This window comes from Hemiscyllium ocellatum, chromosome 1 (genome assembly GCF_020745735.1).
Source record: "Hemiscyllium ocellatum isolate sHemOce1 chromosome 1, sHemOce1.pat.X.cur, whole genome shotgun sequence".
NCBI classification, from domain to species: Eukaryota; Metazoa; Chordata; class Chondrichthyes; order Orectolobiformes; family Hemiscylliidae; genus Hemiscyllium; species Hemiscyllium ocellatum.
This window is the reverse complement of record NC_083401.1, coordinates 44,443,334-44,468,578: the sequence shown is the minus strand read 5'-3', so window position 1 is coordinate 44,468,578 and position 25,245 is coordinate 44,443,334. Positions and strand designations below refer to the sequence as shown.

Below are 25,245 nucleotides of genomic sequence, written 5' to 3'. Positions count from 1 at the left end.
CAATCATACAGTGAAAAAGAGTCCAAAATCAGAAATTGCTGGAACACCTCAGCAGGTCTGGCACTATCTGTGGAGAGAAAGCAGAGATAACATTTTGGGTCCAGTGATCCTTCTTCAGCATATGGCAACCTTTTTCTAAAGAAGGGTCACTGGACCTGAAATGTTATCTCTGCTTTCTCTCCACAGATGCTGCAGGACCTGCTGAGTTTTTCCAGTAATTTCTGATTTTCTTTCTGATTTCCAGCATCCACAGTTCTTTGCTTTTTTGTCGTTTTGTAAAGAAGTGGCCTGTTGGCCCATTAAGTCTGCAATGCCAAAAATACACCAAATCTACAGTAGCCCCTTTGTTCAGCACTAGGCCCCATTGCCTTAAATGTTATGACATTCCATGCACTTAGCCAAGTACTTTAAATACCTCTACTACTCTCCCACGCAGTGCATTCTGGACCCCTACCAACCTCTCAGTCAAAACATTTATCCTCAAGTTCCCCCAAATCTCCTGCCTTTCAACTTGAAACACTTACTATTAACTCTTCAACTAAGGCAGAAATTTCTATCCATTTTGTCCATGCCTCTCAAACCTTATACCCCTATATCAGGTCTCCTGCCAAACTTCTGTGCTCCAAAGAAAACAAATCTATGCTTATCCAGCCTCTTTTCATGGTTAAGATGCTCCATCCCAGGCAACATCCTAGTGAATCACCTCAGAACCCCTGCCAGGCCAAACACATCAGTCCCTATAGTCCTAAAGGCCAGAAATGCACAGTATTGCAGCTGCAGCCTAACCAAAGTCCTGTACAACTCCAAAAATAACCCTTCTGCTCGGATAACCTATGCAGCAACTATTTCTTTCTTGTTCCTTCCTCAAAAAATTTAATTAAGTTAATGAGACATGACCTTCCCCTAACACAAACATGCCAACAATCCCTGACAAATCAGTGCCTTTCTAAGTGACGGTCTATTCAGTGTCTCAGGATTCATACTATTAAGTCGCCCATCACCAAAATCAGACCGACTGGTGATACTATCCCACTCACCTTGGATCAACAATGGTACAACATTTGCAAACTTCTAATCTTCAGGTATCTCATCTTCATCAAGTGAGGATTGGAAAATGATCTGCAGAGCATCTGTTAATTCCTTAGGCTTCCATGGTGATGTTGCCAACTTTAAGGATGTCAGTCTCTCCACTGCTTCCTTTTGTATTATGCATATTGTGTCTAATATTTCACACTCCTCCTCTTTAATTAGAATGTTTGCATTATGAATATGTGAACAACGTTCTCATTTAAAACCCTGCCTTTATCTTCTGCATCATGCAAAAATTACCATGCACATCTCAACCCATAGGGTCAACTCTTCTTTAGTTACAAACAAAAACAGAAATTCCTAGAAAAACTCAGCAGGTTTGGCAATATCTGAGGAGAGAAAGCAGAGTTAACGTTTCAGGTCCAGTGACCCTTCTTCATGACTGACTGTAGTGAGGAAAAGGAGAAAGTGAGGACAGCAGATGCTGGAGATCAGAGTCGAGACTGTTGCTGGAAAAGCACAGCAGGTCAGGTAGCATCCGAGGAGCAGGAGAGTCGACATTTCAGGCATAAGCCCTTCATCAGGAATGCGGATTGCTGAGGAAAAGGTTGGTATACATTATTAAAGATGGTGTTGAGATGGGGGGAGAGAATCCAACAAAAAGTGCAGCCTAGAGAGAGAGAACAACAGTTGGGCAGACAAAGGAATGGATAACGGTCAACCTAGGAGAATCAAGAGCTGCTCATGGGGACCACAAGCAGCTGACAATGGGCTGTTAGTGATTCAAGCCCATGTGATGACAAGCCTGGTGTGCATGGTAAGGAAATGGGAGATAGTGCTCAAGTCCTAAAATTGTTGATATTGAGGCTAGAAGGCTGCAGAAGCAACCAAGCAGAAAATGAGATACTGTTCCTCCAGCTTGCGCTAAGCTTCACTGAAGCACTACAGCAAGCCCGAGACAGAGATGTTGGCCAGGGAACAGGGTGGTGTATTGAAGTAGCAAGAGACCAGAAACTTTGAGTCATTTTTTGCAGATAGAAAGTAGGCTAGTCTCCTCTGTGTAGAGGAGACCACATTATGAACAACAAATACAGTAGATTACATTGAGTAAATGCTGCTTCACCTGGATGGTGTGCTTTGGGCTGAGCATAATGAGAAGGGAGGAAGTACACAGGCCGGTGTTACATGTTATGTGATTGCAGGGGAAGTGCCGTGGATGGTAAGATGCCTCAGGAATGTGGGGAGGTGTTGGGAGTGCAGAAGGAGTTGACCAAGGTGCCGCAAAGGGAACAGACCTTGCAGAAGGCTGAGAAGGGCGAGGAGGGGAATATCTGATGCTGGCATTACGCTGAAGGTAGCGGAGATGGTGGCTAATGATCCTTTGGAAGTGGATGCTGGTGGGATGGTAGGTGAGGATGAGGGTGACCCTATCTCTGTTGTGGGAGGGAAGCGAGAGGTTGAGGGCCGAAGTGCAGAAGATGAGTCGCAGCCGGCTGAGGGTGCTACCAACCACTGTGAGGGGGAATCCTTAATTGAGGAAGAAGTTGGACATTTCAGAGGTCTGCTTGTTGAAGTTGGCATCATCAGAACAGAGGTGAAGGAACTGGGAGAATGGAATAGAGTCTTTGCAGGAAGCAGGTTGTGAGAATGTACAGTCAAGATAACTTTGGGAGTTGGTGGGTTTGTATTGCATATTAATGGCCAGCCTAAACTCAGAGATGGTAAGGAAGGGAAGGGAGAACTCAGAGATGGACCAGGTAAAGGTGAGTGCAGGATGGAAATTGGAAGTGAAATAGATAAACTTTTTCCATTTTCTTTTGTTACCTTTTTGCTCTTAATATCCAGAGAAAACATCTTTGGGTTTTCCTTGATTTTACCTGCCCTCTTTTTCTCCCCACATATTATCTTTGTCTTCCAAATTCCCTTCTATTATTTCACCACTGCAGTTTGTATGTAAAAAAAATACAAAATAAATTTTAAAAAAGCTTTTCATATCTCATGGGAGGTTGAATAAAATATGGTTTAATCTTCTAGAAGACTAGCTCCTGCCAGACAAATTGACAATCTGCTGGAATCAACTGACTACTAACTACATAGATAGCTATCAGGAAGTGATGCTGGTAATTAAAAGTGTTAACTTTGCAATTAAAAAGTGTTAACACATCAGCTAACACCATTATTGCAATGGTTATCATCAAAATCCACATGCATATTATGCAATTTTAAAAGCCAAATTTACAGAATATTGCGTCTCAACCTAAAGACTCTAATCCCCATTAGCACCAAGCTAAACTCCCTACTCACCCCCCCCCCCCCAAGAGATGGATCTAAAATGTATCAAAACAATTTTTCAATTTGTATTGTGACAGAGCCCACAACCATAATAGCCACAATTTCCTGAATTAGTTTGTCAGTTCTTAGTCATAATTGCGTCCTGCAGGATAGGTTTTGAGCCTTCATTTTCACTTTGCTACAACAAAATTCGAAAATGGTTTTGCGTGCAACTTTGGGGCTTATTAAAGAAGTCAGTTGCTCCTCAGATCTAAAAAAAGGCGGAAAGGCATCCTTGATGATTCAGTTGATAAAAGGCACATTACTGAACCTGTGAAAGAGCTGAGTAATCAGGCTGTTTATTTACAGGGCACCATTTTTAACCCATCCCTAATTTCTCTTCAACCAAGTGGCTTACTAGACCAGTTAAGTGTCAACCATATTGGTGCAACATTGGAGTCATAATGGCCACCATTACTGATACTAGCTTTACACTGTAGATGTCTTAATTGGGTAGGATTGAATCCTTATCCCCAGAAAATTAGCCTGCGCCTACAGATTCCTGGAACTGTTAATATTGCCACTACTCAACCATCTCCCCCAGGTATAATTTCAACCCTCGTACAATCTAGCTATGTGCTACATCCTTGATGACTGTCTAGTGGTCACTGCTACAAAGTAGGATAGTGCAGATATCCCCCTAGGAACACATCAGAATTGTCACATATTGCATCTGGACAAATAGCTTAACAGCACCTATTATGAGGGATCACACATCATGGAGATGTACAGCATGTAAACTGACCCTTCGGTCCAACTCGTTCATGCTGACCAGATATTCTAAATTAATCTAGTCCCATTTGCCAGCACTTTGCCCATATCCTTCTAAACCCTTCCTATTCATGTATCCATTCAGATGCCTTTTAAATACTGTAATTGGACCAGCCTCCACAACTTCCTCAGGCAGCTCATTCAATACATTTGCCATTTTTGCATAAAAAGGTTGCCCCTTTGATCCTTTTAAAATATTTCCCCTCTTAACCTAAACCTATTCCTTCTAGTTCTGGACTCCTCCCAACCCAGGGAAAATACTTTATCTATTTACGTTATCCCTTCCATGCCCCTCTTAACTATAAAACTCTCTAAGGTCACCCTTCAGCCTCCGACACTCCAGGGAAAACAGCCCCATCCTAAGGATCTGAATCTGTTTCATCTTATAAAATAGCAAGAAGCAATTCCTGTAATGCCCCTTCATCCATCCAGAATGTTAGTTAATCACACATTTTCTTCCGGATACCCTGGTCAATAATGGCAAGTGCTGTTTGCCCAATGTTGGACCAGATCAAAATCAGACATCAAAATTCATTTCTGAAAATCAACATTTGATTTGAATTCCAGACATGTCCTGCATGTGTTGTTGGCGACTCGTCAGTTTTCAACAAGTGTTTCCTCACACCCATCTCATCATCAGCAACATACATTTCTCAACTGAATAAACTGTGGCCCAACATTTCAACTCCCCCTCCCACTCTGCCGAGGACTTGCAGGTCCTGGGCCTCATCCACCGCCGTTCCCTCACCACCCTACGCCTGGAGGAAGAACGGCTCATCTTCGCCTCGGAACACTTCAACCCCAGGGCATCAATGTGGACTTCACCAGTTTCCTCATTTCCCCTTCCCCCAACCCACCCCAGCTCCAGACTTCCAGCTCAGCACCACCCTCATGACCTGTCCTACCTGCCTATCTTCCTTTCCACCTATCTACTCCACCCTCTTCTCTGACCTATCACTTTCCTCCCCACACCCATTCACCTATTGTACTCTTTGCTACCTTCCCCCACCCTCCTCTCTGACTTATCACCTCCATCTCCACCCCCTTCACCTATTGTACTCTATGCTACTTTCTCCCCAACCCCACCCTCCTCTCATTTATCTCTCCACTCTGCAGGCATCCTGATGAAGGGCTTTTGCCTGAAACATCAAATTTCCTGCTCCTCGGATGCAGCCTGACCTGCTGTACTTTTCCAGCACCACTCTAATCTAGACTCCAACTGAAGCCATGAACCCGCCCTGTAAACTGCCATTGTTTGGTTTGCAATTGGCTAAAGATAACAATTCAAATACGAGGCACTATATTTTGAGCCTCCAATTTGGCAGACAGAATGACGTTGGCTTTCAGTTTCACTAGTACCTGTCAAGTCACTGCTTGCTGCAGCAACAGGAGCAGGAGACACAGGGCTGCTGTCAACGTAGTCAACTGCACAACACCATTCCCGTTCATCTTCCTCCTCCTCCTCTTCCTGTAAACTGTAGCGAGGGTTGTCTGCTAACTCATATTCACTGAACTCCATAATTAATGAAAATCCTGAGACATTGCAGGATACCGACTCCACAATAAATCAAGCCGCAAACCATATGAGGTGGACAACCAAAATATGCCCCCAAACCACTGCAATCTTTGACGCACTTTACTGTAAAGTATAATGTTGGCATGGTTACAAGCTTTATCGGAAAACGCATTACTTCAAACTCAGTGAAGTCTTGTTGGAGTTGGATTAGTCATCGAGAGAGGATTCAAACTGAAACAACCACAGAAAAATGCTGGAGAAACTCAAGAGATTCTGAACAAAGGGTCACACTGGACTCGAAACGCTCACTCTGTTCTGCTGTCCGCAGATGCTTCCGATTCGGCTGAGTTTCTCGAGGATGTCTTGTTTTTAATTTCAGATTTCCAGCATCCAACCGCGAACATATTTATTTGCAGGATTTAAACTCTGCCTGAGTCACTGCAGCTCCATTTGAAAATGGACAGTGGACGGATTTTAAATTATTGAACTTTTTTTTCAACCAAAATACCTCTGTTCAACAGAGTAACTCATTTCGTGACACATCGTGGCCTTCACTTTGCATTGTAGCACATACTGATACATGGTCAGTGTGCTGTTTTCCCTTTCCATGGGTTATGACTCAGAACTGAACAAGAGCAAGGAGCAATTCCTGGCAAGACAGGGTGCACCATAAAACCACCAGGACAATATTTCAGGGGTTTGTAGACATAACAAACACTTTAGGGCATTTAAGAGAAAAAAAAGTGCTAGATCAAAAAAAACTCTAACTCTCTTCTATACTCCCTATTCTCAAAGATAATACTGGAGAAATTCAGGGCTGGCAGTATCTATGGAGTGAAACAGAATTAATGTTTGGAGTTCACTATGACTCTTCTTTAGAAAGTAAAACAGACATTATAATAAAGCGTCCCTGTGATAGCTGCCAGCAAATTCTACATCAGGCCAATGTGATCACTCCAGACAACGTTAAATGAATGTAGTTGGAATGGTAATATAGGTTAAAATATTAATAAATGTAAAGGTAAAGATCTTTGTGCAGAGCATCTTTTTCAGCTTACTTCTTAGCCCCTTTGACAAAGAGGTTGAACTGTGACATTGAGGTGTTTCCTGGAAATAATCCAGTTCTCGGAACAGACGCGATAACCCTGTGGTAAAAAGCAGCAGTAATTGACAATGAAGCAGAATTGTTTCCACAGCAGCAAATGTTTTCTGCAGCTCAATCTTTAAACAATGCTTTAGTTCATGATACCACAGATGCAAGTATTGTTATTTTAAATTTTTCATTGCATTATGGGTTGCCCATTGAACTTGTAGTCCTGCCATACCTCTTATCAACGCTGATCTTCCTAACTTGATCCAAAGCAGGCCAAGCAGAAAATGCTTGAAATACTCTTTGGGTCAGTTGGCATCTTTGAAGTGAGAAACAGTGTTAACATTTCAGGCCAATGACCTTTTGACAAAAGTTTCTTACTTATATGCAGCCTAGATTTCAGCTAAGTGCATATTTGGAAGGTGCTGTCTGTTTCACCTTTTTAGTTTTTCCTCCCTCTTTATTTAAATACATAAAATTTAAATTAATGAGTGAATGTTTCAATTAGATTTCAATTCCATTTTATTTCTTTAACTGTTTTGGTATACTGGCTGTTGTCAATGATTCTTATACGAAAGTGTGGGACAAGCCAGAGAGGTAATATCCCTAATAAGTTACATTCGTTTATTGGGAAGTATTGCAACCTCCATTTGACATCTTTCTGATTGACTTGTCTGATGAGGACAGATAGCAAGTCTAGAAATTTCACTTCTTGCCGTTTTATGGAAAGGGGTGTGCCAATCATATTCTCACCATTCTTTTATCAAGTTGTCTTTCCTATTCTTTGAAAAGCTCTGTGTATTAAGGATTGTGTTTGTACAGGCAATGCCCATCCTCTGATATTTTGGTCAAGTCTGAGCTTGGATGTTGTGCGGTGACAGACTGCTTGAATGTGCCAATATGCACTGTGAATATACCTGCACCACACCACGTCATTTTAAGCACAGCAGTTAAAGAAGGCAACTCACTGCCATACTCTCAAGGATAGTTAGGGATCAGCGATTGTTCTTCAGTTTGAAGAAGAGTCATATTGGATTCAAAATGTTAAATCTGTTTCTCTTTCCACAAATGCTCCCAGACTGCTGAGTTTTTCCAGCATTTTCTCTGTATTTTTTTCAGATTTCCAGTATCTTCAGTGTGTTGTTTTTATTATTGCAATGACTCCCACTGTTTTTTGTAGAATTTACACTCTCACCATTTTCATATCAGTTAAAACTTTGTAACATGGGAGACTGACAGCAAAGGCAAGAACATAAGAATGAGGAGTGGGAGTAGGCAATTCTGCTCCTTGAGCCTGCTTTGCCATTTCATATGGTTATTTTTGATCTCAATTCAGGCTCAACTCCACTTTCTTTTTTTTATAATCCATTTCCTCTGAAATAAAGGCCAATTGTGCACCACCTCCTGTAAATTCCCCTTCAAGACACACAGCATCCTTAGATGGAACTATATCACCATCTTTTCTTTGTCCCTGAATAAAAATCCTTGATCTCCCTCCATTGTGGGTTTGCTTATACCACATGAACTGCTGTGGCTCAAGAAAACTATTTTAAAAAAAACATCCACACTGTAGGGTTTCTAATCTAATCTAATCTTCTTTAGGGAAATTAAGGATCAACAATAAATGCTGCTAGAACCAGGGACCAACATTTCATTAAGAATAAAAAATATTTGGATATCACCTGCAAGAGCATACAGTGTCAACAATGTATCAAATGCAATCCTTTACAGGTAACCTTATGCTCCAAGATCAGAAAGAAGGTTATGTCTGGCTGTGAGATTCAGATTGAGGAATGTGTTGGATGATGTTAGAGCAGGATATATGTCACTAGATATGTTAATCTCCCATATATCCTAACATTATATGTGTTTTGCAATATCATGGAATAAAATCTGCTCTGAACTCTTGGTTTTTGTTTTGAGAGTATTGAATTGGCTCAAGGCAATAGACCCATCAAATCTCACATTATTTTGGACAGGCTCCTGCAAATTCCCAACCTATCCAATTCACAACACAAATGGTTCACAGGAATTCATTCCATTCTATTTTGTATTTCTTAAATGTTATTACTGTTGGCATACTATTCATTTCCTCACATTGATTTTTCATCAAGATGCACCATAGTGAAGTACTTTCCCAAATAGCATAGGTGAGCCACTGCAAAAATATTGCAAGCATTGTGGCAGTTGATCGGTATCTGGAGCACTTCATTAATGCCACAGCCACTTGTTCAATCTGAAACCAAGATGTGCACTGGTTAAAAGCAAATTACTGCGGATGCTGGAATCTGAAACCAAAAGAGAAAATGCTGGAAAATCTCAGCAGGTCTGGCAGCATCTGTAAGGAGAGAAAAGAGTTGATATTTCGAGTCTAACTGACCCTTTGTCAAAACTCTATGACTATTCATCTTTTATCATCACAAAGGATGAACAAATGGGAGGGTGTATCGGTGGCTCTGCTTATGAGCTTGACTACTCTGCATTACAAATCCAGATATGTAACATCACTGGAGGACCTATTTGACTGTTGGCACATTAACCGATCCCTGGTTTGTAACATCCAGTGCTTGTGCTTGGATCTATTTGGACCAGACCTTCAGTACTGTTCCTTGGTAAACGTGACTGGAACTACTGCAGGCACAGCCTTCCTGAGAAGGGTGAGGGGAGAACTTGTTCTGCTGGCACTTTTCCTGGGGAAAAAAAAGGTCATTTTTCCTAAAACATTTCAAATCACGCTGTTTTGGAAAAATAAACCATTTAGGACTGTTCAGATGTTGATGTCAGATGGCAAGATAACCAAATCTCTAAACTCTCTCACCACACTTCACAATGTTTTCCCAATTCTGATATTGTACAGAATGTGGAGTTGGATCAGTGGCCAGGGGAATGGACTTGACTTTAAAAAAAATGATGATGGCTATTAGTTGCAAAATTTCTAATGAGTAGGAAATCAATAACCTCGTGAAATAATCGTTCAAAATCATTACGTGTGAAAGCAACTTTTTTTTGAAAAAAAGGCTTTCACAATATTTCTAGATATTTATTGCTTTGGCTTTAATGAAGTCTGTTCAATTAGATAAGGCGGTATGGAGTCAATTGGGAGGGCAACTGCCCAGCAGTAGGATCTGGTTTGGGTAAAAAAGATTGAGCTCCCCACGATGTGAAAAGGTGCACTGATTAATTCTGGGGAAACTGTGGTCGGCCACCAGCTCTCATAGCCCGCGAAACGGTTACGCGGAAGGGTTTTTAATCCAAAAAAAGCATTTTCAAGTTTAATCGGAACCTCGTGAGAAAGTATAACCACCAATGTGTAGTTTCAGAAATGCCAGCTGTTGACGTGGCCGGTTGTCGCTCGCACTCTTTCTGGAGCGGCTTGGCGGAGGGTCCGGGCGCAGTTGTGAGGAGCTGTGCCCGGGTCCCGTTTCCATGAGGAAGATTGAGAACTGAATGCGGAAAGGGGAGGGGGCGAAAGGAGGACCCTGCGGCACCGGCGACGTTCCGGGTGGGCTCAGGGGGGCGGGGACAAGATCGGAGTGGGCGTGGTCAGTGCGTCCCCCCGATGGGGCGGGGCTGGACCCCGCCGGAGGCCACACTGGAGGGGGCGGGGCCAAAGGTGGGGCAAGGAGGAGCACAATTGGCAAAGGTGAGGGCAAGGTTCTCAGGTGGTGCCCGTTGGAGAGGCCAGAGGGTAAGCGCTGCCTCTGGGGGTGAGGTCTTGGCATGCAGGAACAGTAATAAGGCCATTCGGCCCCTCTGGCCCATTCCACCATTCTGTGAGACCATGGCTGATCTGTGTCCTAATTCCATACGGAGTCATAGAGATGTACAGCATAGAAACAGACCCTTCGGTCCAATCCGTCCATGCTGACCAGATATCCCAACCCAAACTACTCCCACCTGCCAGCACCCGGCCCATATCCCTCCATACCCTTCCTATTCATATACCCATCCAAATGCCTCTTAAATGTTGCAATTGTACCAGCCTCTACCACATCCTCTGGCAGCTTTTTCCATTCTCGTACTACCTTCTGCGTGAATAAGTTAATCCTTATGTCTGTTTTATATCTTTCCCCTTTCACCCTAAACCTATGCCCTCTAGTTCTGGACTCCCCGACCCCAGGGAAAAGACTTTGTCTATTTATCCTATCCATGCCCCTCACAATTTTGTAAACTTCTATAAGGTCACCCCTCACCCTCCGATGCTTGAGGGAAAACAGCCCCAGCCTGGTCAGCCTCTCCCTGTAGCTCAGATCCTCCAACCCTTTCAAGTTTCACAACACCTTTCCGATAGGAAGGAGACCAGAATATATATCTGACTTTGGCTCATATCCTTCAATACTTTTGCTTCACAAAAATGTATTGTGCCACTCTCACCACCAACAACCTTCCCCTGCAACCAGAAAAGATGCAAAACCTGCCGACACATTCCTTTCACCCACACTTCCATCCAAGGCACAAAACAGTCCATCCAGGTGAGACAAAGGTTCACCTGCCTCTCCTCTAACTTAGTTTACTGTGTCCGGTGCTCCTGATGTGTTCTCCTCCACATCGGTGAGACCAAACGTACACTCAGGGCACGTTTCGCTGGGCATCTCAGCTGGGCCTGCAGGGGCTGACCTAGTGTCCCAGTCACCGTCTATTTTAATTCCCTTTCCCATTCCCTTTCCGACGTGACCATCCTTGCCCTCCTCCATTGCCACAGCAAATCAGACCACAAATTGGATGAACATCTTCCGCCTGAGCAGTCAACATTGAGTTCTCCAATTTCAAATAACCTCTCTTCCCATCCCTGACTCCCTTTCCAGCCCTTCCTCATTCCTCTCATCAACTCTTCCTTCCAGCTACCAACTGGATCCATTCCTCCCATCGATACCATCTACCTATGTTCAACTATTCCTAACTCCCCACCCTCCCCCCCAAGCAAAACCCTTCCCCACCCCCACCTTTATCTGCAGCTCCCCTTACACCCACTCCCCACTCTACCTCCTGATGCTGCCTGGCTTGCTGTGTTCTTCCAGCCTCCTGCTTGTCTATCTTGGGTTCCAGCTTTTTTGTCTCTAATTAAAATTGACATTGACTACCAATTCTGGAAGAGACTTCCAATCCCTTTGTGTTTAGAAGGTCTCTCCTGAACATCTCTCCTGAACGCATGACCTTTATTTTCAGAGTATGCCCCCTGGTTCTAGAATCTTTCACCAATGGAAATAGTTTATTTACCCTGCCTTTTCCGATTAATATCTTGAACACTTCAATCAGATCACCGTTATCCTTCTAAATTCTGAAGAAAACAGGCCTAATTTGCAGAAAAAAAACGAAAGAACTGTGGATGCTATAATTTAGAAACAAAAACAGAAATTGCTGGAAAGGCTCACTGGGTCTGGCAGTATTTGTGGAGAGAAATCAGAACTGAGGAAGGGTCACTTGATCAAGATGTTAACTCTGATTTCTGTCCTCAGATACTGCCAGACCTGCAGAGCTTTTCTAGCTATTTCTGTTTTTGTTCCTAATTTGGATAATCTCTCCTCATAACTTAACCCCTGAAGTCCAGGTATCAGTCGTGGAAAACTACATTGTCCTCCATCTTGAAACCTGCTGACAGTATTCTAAGTGGGGTCTAATCAGTTCTATATAACTGCAGCATAACTTCTGCATCCTTTTATCCCATGCTCTAGATTTAAAGGTCAGCATTCCAATGGCCTTCCTAATTATTTTCTACACCTCTTCATGGCATTTTAAAAGATTTATGCACCTGGACCTCGAGGTCTCTTTGGACATCCACTGGACTTTATGCAACCCAGAAAATACCTAATTCTATCCTTTTTTGTCCAAATTGGATATCCATACATTTGCTTATGTCGATCACCAGCTTTTTTTGCCCACTCACTTAATCTGTTAACATCCCTTTGTATACTGTGTAGAAAACCACCTAATTTTGTGTCATGAGCAAATTTATTCATTGCCATCATCTGAATTGTTAATAGATAATTTGAATAATTAAGGCACGAAGACAGAACATTGTCGGAGTTCTCTGGTTACATCCTGCCTATCTGAGTACCTAACCATCATCCCTACTTTGTCACATGTCACTCTACCAATTTTCCAGCCATGCTAGTAATTTCTCTTCAATTCCATAGGTTTCTGCCTTACTTAATAGTTTCTTTTGTGGACTTTATCCAAAGCATTCTAGAAGTCAATATAAACAACATTCATAGACAATACCCTGTTTATCACCCCAGTCACCACCGAAAAACAAAATCAATATGTTTCTAAGTGTACTCAAAATTTTTATTGCTTTCTTCCCACAGATGCTTCTAGACCTTCAGAGTTTCACCAGCAATTTCAGATTGTTTCAGATCTCCAACATCCACAGTTCTTTGTTTCATTGTCATGAATCCATGTTAGTTCTCCCTGATAAATTGAAAGTCTTCAATGTTTTCAGTTACCCATCCTTGATTCTAGATTCTACCAATTTCCCTACTATACATTATGGGGCGAAGTGTCTGATATTTCCTTAGTTTTCCTCTTGTAGACTTGGTAAAAAAATTGTGACTTGTGCAATTTCTCAATTTACAGGCAGGACTCACGCGTTGATGGAGATCAGAAAAGGCACAGGATGAGGGGAATGGACTATGATCATAAAATCCCATTGGCCCCATCCAATCCACACCTACACTTTGAACAGCATCTCCCCCATACCAAACCCAACCCCGTAACCCTGCATTACCCATGGCTAATCCAACTAGCCTTCACATCCTGGACACTATGAACATGGTCAGAGCATGGTAGTTCAGGCAGCATCCAAGGAGCAGCGAAATTGACGTTTCGGGCAAAAGTTCCTGATGAAGGGCTTTTGCCTGAAACATCGATTTTGCTGCTCGTTTGATGCTGCCTGAACTGCTGTGCTCTTCCAGCACCACACTACTCCAGAATCTGGTTTCCAGCATCTGCAGTCATTGTTTTTACCCCATGGTCAGAGCATGGTCAATCCACCTGACTGACACATATTTGGACTGGGGGAGGACACCTACAAGAAAAATGTGCAAATTCTACAAGTCATGGACGGGTTGGACCGAAGGGTCAGTTTCCATGCTGCTCTATGACAGTTTTGTGCGAGGAATCTGGGTCCATGGTGCAGTGGCCTATAGCGCTTTGTGTAGGACATGGGACCAAGGATCGGGGTGTGGGCGGAGGAAAGGGGCGGGGCCAAAGAAAGGGGCGGTGCTGGAAGAGTGGGGGCGGGGCAGACTAGAGGGGCGTGGCCGGGTCCGGTGGTAGGCGCAGCCGACGGAAGCGGTGGGATCAAAGGCGGGCGGGGCTGGAGGGAGGGGGCGGTACTCATGGAGGGAGGGGTGGGGCCAGATGAGAGAGGTGTGGCCGAATGCACGGGGCGGGGCCAGAGCGTGGCGGCAGTGGGCGGGGCCGATAGGTGGGCGGGGTCAGAGGTCGCTCTGATGTTGGCGGTGGGGATGGCGAGAGATGGTGGTGGGACCCGGATCAAGTATGGGGGGGGCGGGCCGAGGTGGAGCCTAGTCCGGGGAGGCCTGTCTCGGCCCCAGAGGGTGGTGCTGTGAGGTGGTGGGGGTGGGCCTAGTGTCAGGCAGGACCGGCCCAGTGTGTGTGCGCGCGTGCGCGCTCCCCGTGCCGGCTCCGTGTCTGTCTGTGTCTCAGTGAGTGAGTGTGTCGTTGCGCCATGGAGAGGAAACGCACCGAGTGTCCGTGTCTGCCGCCAGGCTGGAAAAAGGAGGAGGTGATCCGGAAATCAGGGCTGAGTGCCGGCAAGAGCGATGTTTATTATTACAGGTACCGGGGGAGTGAGGGGGGGAGGGACAGAGGGGGTGGGGGGACAGGGGAGGGGGGATCAGGAGGGGGGTACAGGAGGGGGCAGGGCAAGGGGGGATCAGGAGGGGGCAGGGCAAGGGGGAACAGGAGGGGGCAGGGGAGGGGGATCAGGAGGGGGCAGGACAAGGGGGGAACAGGAGGGGGCAGGGGAGGGGGATCAGGAGGGGGCAGGGCAAAGGGGGTACAGGAGGGGGCAGGGCAAAGGGGGTACAGGAGGGGGCAGGGCAAGGGGGGTACAGGAGGGGGCAGGGCAAGGGGGGTACAGGAGGGGGCAGGGGAGGGGGTACAGGAGGGGGGCAGGGCAAGGGGGGTACAGGAGGGGGCAGGGGAGGGGGGTACAGGAGGGGGGGCAGGGGAAGGGGGTACAGGAGGGGGGGCAGGGGAAGGGGGTACAGGAGGGGGGGCAGGGCAAGGGGGGTACAGGAGGGGGCAGGGGAAGGGGGTACAGGAGGGGGGCAGGGAAGGGGGTACAGGAAGGGGGTACAGGAGGGGTGAGGGAAAGGGGAGGGGGGTACAGGAGGGGGTAGGGGTGGGGGGAAGGGGAGGGGGGTACAGGAGGGGGTAGGGGTGGGGGGAAGGGGAGGGGAGGTACAGGAGGGGGTAGGGGAGGGGGGAAGGGGAGGGGGTAGGGGTGGGGGTGAAGGGGAGGGGGTACAGGAGGGGGAAGGGGAGGGGGTACAGGAGGGGGAAGGGGAGGGGTAGGGGTGGGGGGGAAGGGGAGGGGGTAGGGGTGGGGGGGAAGGGGAGGGGGGTACAGGAGGGGGAAGGGGAGGTGGGAAGGGGAGGGGGGTACAGGAGGGGGAAGGGGAGGTGGGAAGGGGAGGGGGGTACAGGAGGGGGAAGGGGAGGTGGGGAGGGGAGGGGGGTACAGGAGGGGGCAGGGGAGGTGGGAAGGGGAGGGGGCAGGGGAGGTGGGAAGGGGAGGGGGGTACAGGATGGGGTAGGGGAGGGGGGTACAGGAGGGGGTAGGGGAGGGGGGAAGCGGAGGGGTGTACAGGAGGGGGTAGGGGAGGGGGAAGGGGAGGGGTGTACAGGAGGGGGAAGGGGAGGGGGGTACAGGAGGGGGAAGGGGAGGGGGGTACAGGAGGGGGAAGGGGAGGGGGGTACAGGAGGGGGTGGATGGAAAGGGGAGGTGGTACAGGAGGGGGTAGGGGAGGGGGGGTACAGGGGGGGTGGGGAGGGGGGAAGGGGAGGGGGTTACAGGAGGGGGAAGGGGAGTGGGTAGGGGAGGGGGTTACAGGAGGGGGAAGGGGAGGGGGGTACAGGAGGGGGTACAGGAGGGGGAAGGGGAGGGGGTACAGGAGGGGGAAGGGGAGGGGGTACAGGAGGGGGAAGGGGAGGGGGTACAGGAGGGGGAAGGGGTGGGGGTACAGGAGGGGTGAGGGGAGGGGGGTACAGAAGGGGGTGGGGGGAAAGGGGAGGGGGGTACAGGAGGGGGGAGGGGAGGGCGAAGGGGAGGGGGTACAGGAAGGGGTAGGGGAGGGGGTACAGGAAGGGGTATGGGAGGGGGGAACAGGACGGGGGTGCAGGAAGGGGTGGGGAGGAGGGAATGAGAGGGGCGTACAGGGTGGAGTAGGGGAGGGGAGAACGGGATGGGAGTACGGGAGGGAGGTACAGGAGGGGGTAGGGGAGAGAGGAACGGGAGGGGGGTACAGGAGGGGTAGGGGAGGGGGAACGGGAGGGGGGTACAGGAGGGGTAGGGGAGGGGGAACGGGAGGGGGGTACAGGAGGGGTAGGGGAGGGGGAACGGGAGGGGCGTACAAGAGGGGTAGGGGGGAACGGGAGGGGGGTACAGGAGGGGGGTAGGGGTGGGGGTAGGGGTGGGCGGTACAGGAGGGAGTAGGGGAGGGGGGAACGGGAGGGGGGTACAGGAGGGGTAGGGGAGGGGGAACGGGAGGCGGGGTACAGGAGGGGTGAGGGAAAGGGGAGGGGGGTACAGGAGGGGGTAGGGGAGGGGGGTACAGGAGGGGGTAGGGGTGGGGGGAAGGGGAGGGGAGGTACAGGAGGGGGTAGGGGAGGGGGGAAGGGGAGGGGGTAGGGGTGGGGGTGAAGGGGAGGGGGTACAGGAGGGGGAAGGGGAGGGGGTACAGGAGGGGGAAGGGGAGGGGGTAGGGGTGGGGGGGAAGGGGAGGGGGTAGGGGTGGGGGGGAAGGGGAGGGGGTACGGGAGGGGTACAGGAGGGGTAGGGGAGGGGGAACGGGAGGGGGGTACAGGAGGGGTAGGGGAGGGGGAACGGGAGGGGGGTACAGGAGGGGTAGGGGAGGGGGAACGGGAGGGGGGTACAGGAGGGTAGGGGAGGGGAGGGGGAACGGGAGGGGCGTACAAGAGGGGTAGGGGGGAACGGGAGGGGGGTACAGGGGGGGGTAGGGGTGGGGGTAGGGGTGGGCGGTACAGGAGGGAGTAGGGGAGGGGGGAACGGGAGGGGGGTACAGGAGGGGTAGGGGAGGGGGGAACGGGAGGCGGGTACAGGAGGGGGTAGTGGCGGGGGGGTACAGAGGGGGGTGCAGAAGGGGGTCGGGGAGGGGGGTACAGGAGAGGTAGGGGAGGGGAATCAGGAGGGGGGTACAGGAGGGGGTAGGGGAGGGGGGTACAGGAGGGGTAGGGGAGGGGGAACAGGAGGGGGTACAGGAGGGGTAGGGCAGGGGGGAACGGGAGGGGTGTAGAGGAGGGGTAGGGGAGGGGGAATGGGAGGGAGGTATGGAGGGGTAGGGGAGGGGGAACGGGAGGGGGGTACAGGAGGGGTAGGGGAGGGGGAACGGGAGGGGTGTACCAGAGGGGTAGGGGGGAACGGGAGGGGGGTAGGGGAGGGGGTAGGGGTGGGCGGTACAGGAGGGAGTAGGGGAGGGGGGAACGGGAGGCGGGGTACAGGAGGGGGTAGTGGTGGGGGGGTACAGAGGGGGGTGCAGGAGGGGATCGGGGAGGGGGGTACAGGAGGGGTAGAGGAGGGGAAACGGGAGGGGGGTACAGGAGGGGGTACGGGAGGGGGGTACAGGAGGGGGTAGGGGAGGGGGGTACAGGAGGGGGTACAGGAGGTGGTAGGGGAGGGGGAACGGGAGGGGGATACAGAAGGGGGTAGGGGAGGGGGTAACGGGAGAGGGGTACAGGAGGGGGTAGGGGAGGGGGGAACAGGAGGGGCGTCCAAGAGGGGTTGGGGAGGGGGAACGGGAGGGGGGTACAGGAGGGGTAGGGGAGGGGGAACGGGAGGGGGGTACAGGAGGGGTAGGGGAGGGGGAACGGGAGAGGGGGTACAGGAGGGGTAGGGGGGAACGGGAGGGGGGTAGGGGAGGGTGTAGGGGTGGGCGGTACAGGAGGGAGTAGGGGAGGGGGGAACGGGAGGGGGGTACAGGAGGGGTGGGGGAGGGGGGAACGGGAGGCGGGGTACAGGAGGGGGTAGTGGAGGGGGGGTGCAGGAGGGGGTCGGGGAGGGGGGTACAGGAGGGGTACAGGAGGGGGTAGGGGAGGGGGGTACAGGAGGGGTTAGGGGAGGGGGGTACAGGAGGGGGTAGGGGAGGGGGGTACAGGAGCGGGTAGGGGTGGTGGGTACAGGAGGGGGTAGGGGTGGTGGGTACAGGAGGGGGTAGGGGTGGTGGGTACAGGAGGGGGTAGGGGAGGGGGGTACAGGAGGGGGTAGGGGAGGGGGAACGGGAGGGGGATACAGGAAGGGGTAGGGGAGGGGGGTACAGGAGGGGTAGAGGAGGGGAAACGGGAGGGGGGTACAGGAGGGGGTAGGGGAGGGGGGTACAGGAGGGGGTAGGGGTGGTGGGTACAGGAGGGGGTAGGAGAGGGGGGTACAGGAGGGAGTAGGGGAGGGGGGAACGGGAGGGGGATACAGGAGGGGGTAGGGGAGGGGGTACAGGAGGGGGTAGGGGTGGTGGGTACAGGAGGGGGTAGGGGAGGGGGGAACGGGAGGGGGATACAGGAGGGGGTAGGGGAGGGGGGAACGGGAGTGGGGTACAGGAGGGGGTAGGAGAGGGGGGAACGGGAGAGGGGTACAGGAGGGGGTAGGAGAGGGGGTTACAGGAGGGGGTAGGGGAGGGGGAACGGGAGGGGGATACAGGAGGGGGTAGGGGAGGGGGGTACAGGAGGGGGTAGGGGAGGGGGGTACAGGAGGGGTAGGGGTGGTGGGTACAGGAAGGGGTAGGGGTGGGGGGTACAGGAGGGGGTAGGGGTGGTGGGTACAGGAGGGGGTAGGGGAGGGGGGTACAGGAGGGGGTAGGGGAGGGGGGAACGGGAGGGGGATACAGGAGGGGGTAGGGGAGGGGGGAACGGGAGTGGGGTACAGGAGGGGGTAGGGGAGGGGGGAACGGGAGAGGGGTACAGGAGGGGGTAGGAGAGGGGGGTACAGGAGGGGGAACGGGAGGGGGATACAGGAGGGGGTAGGGGAGGGGGGTACAGGAGGGGGTAGGGGTGGGGGGTACAGGAGGGGGTAGGGGAGGGGGGTACAGGAGGGGGTAGGGGAGGGGGGAACGGGAGGGGGTAGGGGAGGGGGGAACGGGAGGGGGATACAGGAGGGGGTAGGGGAGGGGGGAACGGGAGTGGGGTACAGGAGGGGGTAGGGGAGGGGGAACGGGAGTGGGGTACAGGAGGGGGTAGGAGAGGGGGGTACAGGAGGGGGTAGGGGAGGGGGGAACGGGAGGGGGATACAGGAGGGGGTAGGGGTGGTGGGTACAGGAGGGGGTAGGGGTGGTGGGTACAGGAGGGGGTAGGGGAGGGGGGTACAGGAGGGGGTAGGGGAGGGGGGTACAGGAGGGGGTAGGGGTGGTGGGTACAGGAGGGGGTAGGGGAGGGGGGTACAGGAGGGGTAGGGGAGGGGGGGTACAGGAGGGGGTAGGGGTGGTGGGTACAGGAGGGGGTAGGGGAGGGGGGTACAGGAGGGGGTAGGGGAGGGGGGAACGGGAGGGGGATACAGGAGGGGGTAGGGGAGGGGGGAACTGGAGTGGGGTACAGGAGGGGGTTGGGGAGGGGGGAACGGGAGAGGGGTACAGGAGGGGGTGGGAGAGGGGTACAGGAGGGGGTAGGAGAGGGGGGTACAGGAGGGGGTAGGGGAGGGGGGTACGGGAGGGGGATACAGGAGGGGGTAGGGGAGGGGGGTACAGGAGGGGGTAGGGGAGGGGGGTACAGGAGGGGGTAGGGGTGGTGGGTACAGGAGGGGGTAGGGGAGGGGGGAACAGGAGGGGGATACAGGAGGGGGTAGGGGAGGGGGGAACGGGAGTGGGGTACAGGAGGGGGTAGGGGAGGGGGGAACGGGAGAGGGGTACAGGAGGGGGTAGGGGAGGGGGGTACAGGAGGGGGTAGGGGTGGTGGGTACAGGAGGGGGTAGGAGAGGGGGGTACAGGAGGGGGTAGGGGAGGGGGGAACGGGAGGGGGATACAGGAGGGGGTAGGGGAGGGGGGTACAGGAGGGGGTAGGGGAGGGGGGTACAGGAGGGGGTAGGGGTGGTGGGTACAGGAGGGGGTAGGGGAGGGGGGTACAGGAGGGGGGAACAGGAGGGGGATACAGGAGGGGGTAGGGGAGGGGGGAACGGGAGTGGGGTACAGGAGGGGGTAGGGGAGGGGGGAACGGGAGAGGGGTACAGGAGGGGGTAGGGGAGGGGGGAACGGGAGAGGGGTACCGGAGGGGGTAGGGGAGGGGGGAACGGGAGAGGGGTACAGGAGGGGGTAGGGGTGGTGGGTACAGGAGGGGGTAGGGGTGGTGGGTACAGGAGGGGTTAGGGGAGGGGGGTACAGGAGGGGGTAGGGGAGGGGGAACGGGAGAGGGGTACAGGAGGGGTAGGGGAGGGGGGTACGGGCGAGGGGAGGGGGCGAGGGGACGGGGCGGGGGAGGGGGCGGGGAGGAGGGGGGAGGGGGCGGGGGCAGAGGGGGGAGGGGGCGAGGGGAGGGGGCGAGGGGGAGGGGCGAGGAGGAGGGGGGGAGGGGGCGGGGGAGGAGTGGGGGAGGGGGCGTGGGTCAGGGGAGGAGGGGGGAGGGGGCGAGGGGCAGGGGGGGAGGGGGCGTGGGGCAGGAGGGGAGTGGGCGTGGGGCAGAGGAGGAGGGGGGAGTGGGCGTGGGGCAGGGGAGGAGGGGGGGAGTGGGCGTGGGGCAGGGGAGGAGGGGGGGAGTGGGCGTGGGGCAGGGGAGGAGGGGGGGAGTGGGCGTGGGGCAGGGGAGGAGGGGGGGAGTGGGCGAGGGGCAGGGGAAGAGGGGGCGAGGGGCAGGGGAAGAGGGGGCGAGGGGCAGGGGAGGGGGCGAGGGGCAGGGGAGGAGGGGGAGGGGGTGAGGGGCAGGGGAGGAGGGGTAGGGGCGAGGGGCAGGGGAGGGGAGGGTAGGGGGGGAGGGGGCGAGGGGGAGGGAGCGCGGGATAGGGAAGGAGGGGGCGAAGGGCAGGAGAGGAGAGGGAGGGGGAGGGCCGGGAGAAGGGGGAGAGGGCGGGGGAGAGGGCGGGGAGGAGGGGGAGAGGGCGGGGATATGGGTGGGCGAGTGGGGGGCGGGTAGGGGAGATGGGGGTGCGAGTGGAGGGGGCGGGTAGGGGAGATGGGGGTGCGAGTGGAGGGGGCGGGTAGGGGAGATGGGGGTGCGAGTGGGGGGGCGGGTAGGGGAGATGGGGGTGCGAGTGGGGGGGCGGGTAGGGGAGGTGGGGGGAGCGGGTAGGGGAGGTGGGGGGAGCGGGTAGGGGAGGTGGGGGGGGCGAGTGGGGGGAGCGGGTAGGGGAGGTGGGGGGAGCGGGTAGGGGAGGTGGGGGGAGCGGGTAGGGGAGGTGGGGGGAGCGGGTAGGGGAGGTGGGGGGGGGGAGTGGGGGGAGCGGGAGGGTAGGTGGGGGGGGGGCGAGTGGGGGGAGCGGGTAGGGTAGGTGGGGGTGCGAGTGGAGGGGGCGGGTAGGGGAGATGGGGGTGCGAGTGGAGGGGGCGGGTAGGGGAGATGGGGGTGCGAGTGGGGGGGGGGGTAGGGGAGGTGGGGGGGGCGAGTGGGGGGAGCGGGTAGGGGAGGTGGGGGGAGCGGGTAGGGGAGGTGGGGGGGGCGAGTGGGGGGAGCGGGTAGGGGAGGTGGGGGGAGCGGGTAGGGGAGGTGGGGGGGGCGAGTGGGGGGAGCGGGTAGGGGAGGTGGGGGGAGCGGGTAGGGGAGGTGGGGGGGCGAGTGGGGGGAGCGGGTAGGGGAGGTGGGGGGAGCGGGTAGGGGAGGTGGGGGGAGCGGGTAGGGGAGGTGGGGGGGGCGAGTAGGGGAGGTGGGGGGAGCGGGTAGGGGAGGTGGGGGGGGCGAGTGGGGGGAGCGGGTAGGGTAGGTGGGGGGGCGAGTGGGGGGAGCGGGTAGGGTAGGTGGGGGGCGAGTGGGGGGAGCGGGTAGGGGAGGTGGGGGGGCGAGTGGGGGGCGGGTAGGGGAGGTGGGGGGAGCGGGTAGGGGAGGTGGGGGGGCGAGTGGGGGGGCGGGTAGGGGAGGTGGGGCGAGTGGGGGGGCGGGTAGGGGAGGTGGGGGTGTGAGTGGGGGGGGCGAGTAGGGGAGATGGGGGTGCGAGTCGGGGGGGCGGGTAGGGAAGGTGGGAGGGCGCGAGTGGGGGGGGCGGGTAGGGGAGGTGGGGGGGCAGGTGGGGGCGTGGGTAGGGGAGGTGGGGGGGGCGAGTGTGGGGAGCGGGTAGGGGAGGTGTGGGGAGCGGGTAGGGGAGGTGTGGGGAGCGGGTAGGGGAGGTGGGGGGGTCGGGTAGGGGAGGTGGGGGGAGCGGGTAGAGGCGGTGGGGGGGGCGAGTGGGGGGAGCGGGTAGGGGAGGTGGGGGGAGCGGGTAGGGGAGGTGGGGGGAGCGGATAGGGGCGGTGGGGGGGGGCGAGTGGGGGGAGCGGGTAGGGGAGGTGGGGGGAGCGGGTAGGGGAGGTGGGGGGAGCGGGTAGGGGAGGTGGGGGGAGTGGGTAGGGGAGGTGGGGAGGCGAGTGGGAGGGCGGGTAGGGGGGGTGGGGCCAGTAGGGCAGGGGGGGCGAGTGGGGGGCAAGGGTAGGGGAGGTGGGGGGAGCGGGTAGGGGGGGTGCGAGTGGGGGGCACGGGTAGGGGAGGTGGGTGGCGAGTGGGGGCGCGAGTGGGGTGGGTGGCTAGGGGAGGTGGGGGGGCGAGTGGCGGGGCGGGTAGGGGAGGTGGGGGGGGCGAGTGGGGGTGCGGGTAGAGGAGGGGGTGCGGGTAGGGGAGGTGGGGGGGGCGGGTAGGGGAGGTGGGGGGGCGAGTGGCGGGGAGGGTAGGGGAGGGTAGGGGAGGAGGGGGTGCGAGTGGGGGGGCGGGTAGGGGAGATGGGGGTGCGAGTGGGGGGGGCGGGTAGGGAAGGTGGGGGGGTGCGAGTGGGGGGGGCGGGTAGGGAAGGTGGGAGGGCGCGAGTGGGGGGGGCGGGTAGGGGAGGTGGGGGGGCAGGTGGGGGCGTGGGTAGGGGAAGTGGGGGGGGCGGGGTAGGGGAGGTGGGGGTGCAAGTGGGGGGGGCGGGTAGGGGAGGTGGGGGTGCGAGTGGGGGGGGGGGTAGGGGAGATGGGGGTGCGAGTGGCGGGGGCGGGTAGGGGCGGTGGGGGGGGCGAGTGGGGGGAGCGGATAGGGGCGGTGGGGGGGGCGAGTAGGGGAGGTGGGGGGAGCGGGTAGGGGAGGTGGGGAGGCGAGTGGGAGGGCGGGTAGGGGAGGTGGGGGGGCGGGTAGGGGAGGTGGGGCGAGTGGGGGGGCGGGTAGGGGGGTGGGGCGAGTAGGGGAGGGGGGGGGCGAGTGGGGGGCAAGGGTAGGGGAGGTGGGGGGGCGGGTAGGGGGGGTGCGAGTGGGGGGCACGGGTAGGGGAGGTGGGTGGCGAGTGGGGGCGCGAGTGGGGTGGGTGGCTAGGGGAGGTGGGGGGGGCGAGTGGCGGGGCGGGTAGGGGAGGTGGGGGGGGCGAGTGGGGGTGCGGGTAGAGGAGGAGGTGCGGGTAGGGGAGGTGGGGGTCGGGTAGGGGAGGTGGGGGGGGCGAGTGGCGGGGAGGGTAGGGGAGGAGGGGGTGCGAGTGGGGGGGGCGGGTAGGGGAGATGGGGGTGCGAGTGGGGGGGGCGGGTAGGGGAGGTGGGGGGGCAGGTGGGGGCGTGGGTAGGGGAGGTGGGGGGGCAGGTGGGGGCGTGGGTAGGGGAAGTGGGGGGGGCGGGTAGGGGAGGTGGGGGTGCGAGTGGGGGGGGCGGGTAGGGGAGATGGGGGTGCGAGTGGGGGGGGCGGGTAGGGAAGGTGGGAGGGCGCGAGTGGGGGGGGGCAGGTAGGGGAGGTGGGGGGGCAGGTGGGGGCGTGGGTAGGGGAGGTGGGGGGGGCGAGTGGGGGGGTCGGGTAGGGGAGGTGGGGGGGCGAGTGTGGGGAGCGCGTAGGGGAGGTGTGGGGAGCACGTAGGGGAGGTGTGGGGAGCGCGTAGGGGAGGTGGGGGGAGCGGATTGGGGAGGTGGGGGGGTCGGGTAAGGGAGGTGGGGGGGTCGGGTAAGGGAGGTGGGGGGGTCGGGTAGGGGAGGTGTGGGGAGCGGGTAGGGGAGGTGGGGGTCGGGTAGGGGAGGTGGGGGGGCGAGTGGCGGGGAGGGTAGGGGAGGGTAGGGGAGGAGGGGGGTGAGTGGGGGGCGGATAGGGGAGGTGGGGTCGAGTGGAGGGGCGGGGAGGGTAGAAGGGGGGCGATTGGGAGGGCGGGGAGGGGAGGAGGGGGGCGAATGGGAGGGCGGGTAGGGGAAGAAGGTGGGCAGGTAGATGAGGAGGGAGAGCGAATGGGGGGGGGAGGGGAGGAGGGCGAGCGATTGGAGGGTCGGGGTGGGGAGGAGAGGGAACGAGTCGTGGGGCGGGGAGGGGAGGAGGGGAAACGAGTGGTAGGGAGGGGAGGAGGGGGAGCAAGCGGGGGGAGGGGAGGAGGGGGAGCGAGCGCGGGAGGGCTGGGGAAGAGGGGGAGCGAGTGGGGGGTAGGGGCGGTGCAACGGGGTAGGGAAGGAGCCACAGGAGGGGATCGGGGAGGGGGGTAGCGAACGGGGGATGTTCGGGAGGAGGGGAAGCGAGCGGAGAGAGGGGAGGAGGGGGAGCGAGAGGGGAGGAGAGGGCAAGTGGGGTGGCGGGGTGGGGAGGGGAGGAGAGGTAACAAGGGAGGCGGGGAGGGGAGGAGGGGGAGCGGGTGGGGAGGCGGAGAAGGGAGGAGGGGGAGCGAGTGGGGAGGGGAGGAGGGGGAGCGAGTAGGGGGCCGTGGGTAGGGAAAGAGGGGTGCGAATGGGGCGCGGGTAGGGGTGGAGGGTGCGAATGGGGCGCGGGTAGGGGTGGAGGGTGTGAATGGGGCGCGGGTAGGGGTGGAGGGTGTGAATGGGGCGCGGGTAGGGGTGGAGGGTGTGAATGGGGCGGCGGGTAGGGGAGGAGGGGCGAATTGGGGGGGGTGTGTAGGGGAGGAGGGGGAGCGATTGGGGATTAGGGTACATGTGGGAGCGAGTGGGGATGGATAAGGGACAAGGGGGAGCGAGTGGAGGGTTAGGAGAGGAGGGGGAGTGAGTGGGGGTGTGGAGGTGGGAGAGTGAGTGGGGGGTTAGGGGTCGTGGGGGAGGGAGGAGGGGGAGCGAGCGCGGGAGGGCTGGGGAAGAGGGGGAGCGAGTGGGGGTTGGGGCGGTGCAACGGGGTAGGGAAGGAGCCACAGGAGGGGGTCGGGGAGGGGGCACAGGAGGGGATTGGGGAGGGGGGTAGCGAACGGGGGATGTTCGGGAGGAGGGGAAGC

General features: G+C 56.4%; 2 protein-coding genes across 3 annotated transcripts in view; one reads left to right on the top strand and one right to left on the bottom strand.

Annotated features, from left to right (window-relative positions):
- The window catches only part of poli (polymerase (DNA directed) iota), a 76,796-nt gene extending 71,097 nt beyond the window's left edge, over positions 1–5,699 (bottom strand). The window contains exon 1 of the mRNA XM_060829060.1: positions 5,491–5,699. Coding sequence (XP_060685043.1) covers positions 5,491–5,650 — 160 coding nt within the window. The 5' untranslated portion in view covers positions 5,651–5,699. The remainder of the gene's footprint in view (positions 1–5,490) is intronic.
- An 8,670-nt stretch (positions 5,700–14,369) lies between these two features.
- The window catches only part of mbd2 (methyl-CpG binding domain protein 2), a 119,587-nt gene continuing 108,711 nt past the window's right edge, over positions 14,370–25,245 (top strand). For both annotated transcript variants that reach the window (XM_060829048.1, XM_060829037.1), the window contains exon 1: positions 14,370–14,537. In XM_060829048.1, the coding sequence (XP_060685031.1) occupies positions 14,428–14,537 (110 nt within the window). In that variant the 5' untranslated portion in view covers positions 14,370–14,427. The remainder of the gene's footprint in view (positions 14,538–25,245) is intronic.